The sequence below is a fragment of the Fringilla coelebs genome, assembly GCF_963513975.1.
Source record: "Fringilla coelebs genome assembly, chromosome: 4".
NCBI classification, from domain to species: Eukaryota; Metazoa; Chordata; class Aves; order Passeriformes; family Fringillidae; genus Fringilla; species Fringilla coelebs.
This window is the reverse complement of record NC_140032.1, coordinates 12,767,254-12,773,253: the sequence shown is the minus strand read 5'-3', so window position 1 is coordinate 12,773,253 and position 6,000 is coordinate 12,767,254. Positions and strand designations below refer to the sequence as shown.

At 37.5% G+C, this 6,000-nt stretch overlaps 1 protein-coding gene across 1 annotated transcript in view; it reads right to left on the bottom strand.

The window, feature by feature from the left end:
• Nucleotides 1–1,307: 1,307 nt before the first annotated feature.
• Nucleotides 1,308–6,000, bottom strand: part of EVC2 (EvC ciliary complex subunit 2) — a gene marked incomplete at its 5' end in the record, with an annotated part of 60,230 nt that continues 55,537 nt past the window's right edge. The window contains 3 exon segments of the mRNA XM_084204319.1: nucleotides 1,308–2,618; nucleotides 3,098–3,199; nucleotides 4,096–4,289. Of these exon segments, the coding sequence (XP_084060445.1) occupies nucleotides 2,282–2,618; nucleotides 3,098–3,199; nucleotides 4,096–4,289 (633 nt within the window). The 3' untranslated portion in view covers nucleotides 1,308–2,281.

Genomic DNA, 6,000 nt, shown 5'->3' with positions numbered 1-6,000 from the left:
TTGCTTGTTCTCTGTATGCTTCGACTCCTTGTGCAACGGCTGCATGTTGAAGGAAGACAACAGGGCAATGGAGATGGAAGTACACAGGGAACTGACAAGGGCAACAGGAGAAGCAATGAACTTCCAGGAGATCTCAATTGATTTGGACAATGTTTCAAACACTGCAAAAGTTGGCCTTCTATTACTTCTTGTATTGATGACTGTGAAACCAAATGGGATGAATTTGAATGGCTTGTCCAGCACACATGCTCTTTGGGAGACTTCAGCTGTGAAATAAGGATGGCAATCCCTATTGCACACACACAAAACTGCACAGTCAACAGCTGGCCCTCTGTCCTCTTGAGTGACTCAAAGCTGAATGTAAGCCAACTCTTCACTGAAGTGGGCTATTTCCTAGTTAGTACTTCTTTCACAAAGCACAAGAGATGTTAAGATCTGGATGTTTCTTTGAATATGTATTGCATGATATGAGAGTGACTCATAGCAGGGAGTGACTTTCCCTGCTAGAAAGTTACAGGCACTGAACTGCTTCAAATTTGTGATGAGGTGTGAGAGAGTTACAAATCAGCTTTCTATTGCTAGACACAGAGATTATCTATTAAGGATAATAAATTGATATTGTAATCAATATTCAGATGTTGCATTTTATTATTGTAACCTAGTAGAGCTATTGCATGTCATATCTGTGATGAGTTCTTGTCATTTCCCTCTTATATTGTAACAGTGAAGAGCCTGGGCTTGCAAAGACATCCTGAAGGGACTGACATTCCAGAAGGTACTTCAGCTTTCAAGTGCTCCTTGCAGCCACAAGCTGTCCAAGTTTTCCTGTTGCTTTCTTGACTAGGGGCAATTGTATTCTTGCCTCTTTCTGGAACACCAGAGGCTCCTCCTCTACAGCTCTGGCCCACTTCCAAGGCAGCACAGACCCTACTCTTTACCCACTTGTACCTTAGGGATGAAATACCAGACACAGTTAAAACAGCAGCTCTGAACTCCCACAGCCCTGACAGACTCCTCTTCCTGTGACAGCAAATACTTCCATGAAAAGATTAAAGAATGCAATCAAATAATAATTAGGAATGTCATTCTAATTACTGCATACATTTTCTAATGCTAGTAGTGATAGGAAACACTGTCTTCTGTGGAATGAATATTTAAACTTGTCAGAGAAGTGGGGAAAAAATGCCAACTGCAGATACACGTATATTGTAACAGTTTAATTTTTAAATAATATGGCACCCTATTAATAAAAAGGCACAGAAGATCTGTACATGAAAAAATAGAAAATATATGATCACAGTGACCTCAGAGCACAGCATTCAAATACAGTTACAACCCCCTCAAAACAGGCTTGAATAATATATTAATAATTACATGTGGTTATTTTAATTAGCTTTTCCTGTTCCTCTTTTTTGGATTCATAGGACTCTTTGAGTCAACTAGACAGGTTTAAAAATTAACTCTTTCTGAAGTATTAAATTATATTCTCATCAATTTAGAGAAATTCAGGAATAAGAACTTCAAAAATATCTAAAATTGCGAAAATTGGCACACTGCAATCAAAACAGCTTCTGAAGGCATTACATGCCCATTTACATTTTTCACTTTTCTACTGAGCAAATGTGATGACACTGCTTCACCAAGGAAAAGACTGCCACAGGTTGCAAATATTTAACAGTTTGGAATAGTAGCCAAACTCCCAGTTGAACTGAAATAAGTTTAGAAACAGCCAAACACTGAAGTTACTGCAGGATGTAAGGCTCAGTACACAAGTATATGCTAAAGATCTGGACTACCAGCTGTCATTGCAGAACACAGACTGCAGAAGTAATATGCAAAGCCTATTAGGAACACAGTGTTAAACAGTAAATTAACTAGAATATAAAATCAGAGAACAGAGGACATATGGTTCATCTACTACATCTCTTCATGTCATCTGCTGTACTGCAGCTTAGCACAAAAATATAAATACAAAAATAATAAATCAGTACCTACTACATACAATAAATAACCTTTTTGTATAAATTATGAAAATACAACTATGGTAAAATCAGTGCAAAAATGACCAAAATGTAGTGAAGGAACACAGAGTCCTGCCTGCCAGAATGTGCATCATAGAAAACCCATATGGACCTAGTGCAACCAAGCACTGACAAAAATTAAAAAATGCAAGATGCACATCACCAACTGTGCCATTCTAAAATTACATCTATTTCCAATATCAGACAAATCAAATTAAAACAACACACGTTACTTGAACCATACACTTCATTCTTCCTCATCATTTTACTGAATTTGAAATAACTTCCTCTTCCCTAATTGATACTCTAAATGGAAGTTGCTCTTGTGAGTCCATGTTTGCACGAGCAGCCTTTTTAGAATTAAGAAAGTTCTTTTTCTTTTTCCTTGGAAAATTATGCAAAGCAAGTTTTGGATCACTTGGCTCACGGAACAAAAGGATCTTCTCCCCTGTGTCTAACAGCTCTATGGCTTCAGCAGCTGCAGAGCTCAGAGAAACTGGTGGATCAGGCTGTTCCACGGGAGGGTGTGCAGGTGAACATCCCAGATGAATGAATGCTGCTTTTTCCAAGACAGCAAGTCGCTTCTTCTTAATGAAACTACGTTAATGAGAAAAATTGAGTTGAAAAGTGAAAACTGAGGCAAAAAATGCACAACATCCTATGTCATATCTTGCCACCGAAGTGGTGACTTTGGAAGTTAAAGAAAATCATATTTAAACAGAGAGAATTGTAGTTTTCATTCTAATTCCCAATAATTCACATATCATTTTCTGAAATACAAAGTTGCAAAAGGAAAGGCAACCTCATAATAAATAGATCTAGGGAAGATGAGCAATGTATGTGAAAAATGAGAATTTTGTGGATGTGTACAGAAAAATCTTTTTAGGTATTTACTATATTGCTGATTATGTGAAAATATGTTGTAGGAAACACAAGCACTAGATAGAGCAGTGTTAGAAAATGCATACTTATGAACTAATTTTCTGATTTCTAAGAGCTTTAAGAAGAATCTTGGGACATTAAATAAACTATAAACAAAAAAAAACCAGGTATGTTTGTTCTGGTTTTCTCCTTACCTGTCTTTTCTTTTGTTTAGAGAAGAGATCTTTTCTAAACTTCTGTTTATCAGATCTTGCCTTATTTTGTTCTCCAGTGTTTGCCACAACTCTTGGCTCTTCCTGAAGGGGCAGGAAAGAAAAATTCCCAGCAGCAAATCCCCAAATACACACATTTTTCTTCCCTCTCTGACTTTAGCTACCAAACCCATGATGGCAACAGCACAAATGCAGTCAGTAAGAGTGTTCAAGTTCTTTTGCTGCCCTGCCACAAATCATTGAAATCAGTTAAGATCACACCTCAGGGCATGGTACGAAGGACTCTTATCTGTTCCTTGAGAACCCACAGCTGCCAAGGACTGGGCTCAGTGCCACATCATCTGCTTTTGTCTCCTGCCCAGGCCATGGCAGGGAGTTGGGAAAGCAGGTCCTGAGCATCCCTTGGTGTTACTGCACAGAGTTCAGTTCATGTTAATGGGGCTAAAGGGGAGTGACAAAGGCTCTGAGAGTCTACCAGTGTCTGTGAGAAAAGGGAAACTCAGTGCCCACTTCAAACTTAAGTAATTAACTACAAAAGGACAGACATCTGCAAGGTTGCAACTTTCACTATTAGGAAGGAGGATCTCCTTTACATCTTTAAGAGATACAGACACCTAAAACCTGGTGCGTCATGAACATTATTAAAAAAAAGTGGAAGGAAAAGATTTTTAAAAACACCAATTCAGAAAACAGAAAGAAAATGATCAGAACATGATTTATAAATCTATGAAGTAAACGTTTAATTAATAAACTTATAAAATTATATTTTAACTTTTTATGAATAAATTTATTATAGTTAGAATATTTCACAAAATAAGGTGGCAGTTTTAAACTATTTTTACCCCAGAAAAAGTTCAAAAGGAAACTTTTGCACCTGTGATTTTTTTCTATAGCTGTCAATCTCATTGTCCAGCAGACAGATGTACACATAAAACAACAATCTTGTCTTGTAGTAGTCTACCAGAAAACATCACACCTACCTTTTCCTACAGCTGCCAGACTCCTCTGCATTACTGTCACTTTCAACAGCACCATCTGAATATCTACTGATGGAATCGAGGACAGAAAGAACCTCACTTTGTGAGCTGGAGGGCAGCAGCAAGTTCAGGACTCTGTGCAACACCCCCAGCGGCACCCTTGTCAGTTTAGCTAAATAACCTGCCAGACGGAGCTCCTAGAGGATAAATGAGTAGAAGACAGATAAATTCAGCATTGAAAATAAATGTCAGCCAATCTTAGTTACTGTTATTAAATAAATAGTCATTATGGAAATAAAAAATATTACTGGAGATTATTTTAGTAGTGACAATTTTGGCATCAAGTGCTCACACTTCCATGTTTCCTGTTTCTACCCACAGTGGCCCATTTATATCATGGTGGTTCCTTTCATTTGGGATTTTGGCAATGTAAATGCTAAATAACCAGTTGATCTTGGCATATCTGCTTAGGGCATGTACTTGGTTTGAAAAATAATAAGACAATTACAATTCTAACATGTAAGGTTTAACTAATTCATGGATTCTACTACTATAAGGAAATCATTTCAAGATAGCAAGGAAGCAATATGGCATTCCTTGGTCTGTGAAATTATGGAGGGAAAAATAGTCTTGAAAAACTTTACACATTGTCATGGTAGATCACTTCATTGTTCAGCTTCTCCTAACACCAGATTTTTTATAAGCTCAGAGAACAGCTTGTTAAAAGGTGAAGGAAAACACCTACTTTTCTTTTGGTAGTATTTTTTTATTTCCAAACGTCCTGCCCATTTTTTGCCCTAAGGTCAGTAGTAAAGCACATTCATACAATGTTCAAATAGACTGAGTTCAAATTTAGTTGTTCCATAGACACCCAGCCAGCCCTATCTCCTGCCCCACTCCAAACATCAAAATTCCATTGCTATTTTCTGCTCTTTTGTCATCAATACAGGGTCACCAGGGTGTTTCTGCAGATCTCTTGTGTGTATCAAATAGGAAAAGTCTACAATATATTGAGGACTACGTGAAAAGGAAAGAGTAAGGCAAATAAAAGCAAGTTAAATGTCTCAAAGAATGCCAGAAAAAAAGTTGCTGTTGTCTATTCAATCCATACGTGTAACTCAGGTAGCTGAATTTAGGTAAGACATGACAAACGTGATGACTCATGACAGCTGAGTTATCACTGCTCTGCAGACCCTCCTGCAAGAGTTGATGGAGGAGATGACTACAAAGCCCCTGTGACATAAAATCCCACAAGGTCCCACCATGCAGGAAGACAGCCAGGTTCTTTGTCCACAATAGTTTCAAAAAGTCACAGCATATGTTTGCCTCCTTTACTGTATGACAACTTTTCAGAGAGTGAATTCACCTAGGAGATCCTTGGATTATCTGAATCCTCTTTGGAAGAAACAAAGCATCACCAGTAAGGCAGTCTTAAGCCAAATTTAGACAGCCATACCAAATAAAGAAATCAATCAACCTCATTTCCCCTTAGTTGTCCTTCAAGCAGAGAACTCTCTCCAAAAGGTAAGAAAACACTTTCCAAAGTTTTCTGGCCTCTTTAGTGTTGGTATAGATTTTACAAGGAACCACTGAGATCACACAGACTTAACAAGACAAAATCCTAAGACTGATGAGAGATTAGTAAATTCGTACAGTTCTTAAAATATTTTCAGCCTGACTAGGCACCAAATTTGAACACCAAAGAGATGTTTGCTCAGACTACTTAGTGAAAGAAATTATTTTATTCTTCTTTGGAGAGGAATGCAAATAAGAGTGTAAATCTTAATACAGATACCCAAGTCTAATTTCTATAGTACTGTCTTGTACTTCTGGTCTTTAAACACTGTTCTTCTCTAAACTTACAAAATGCAACATTAAGTGAGAATAAACATGACAGATCTCTGAGAC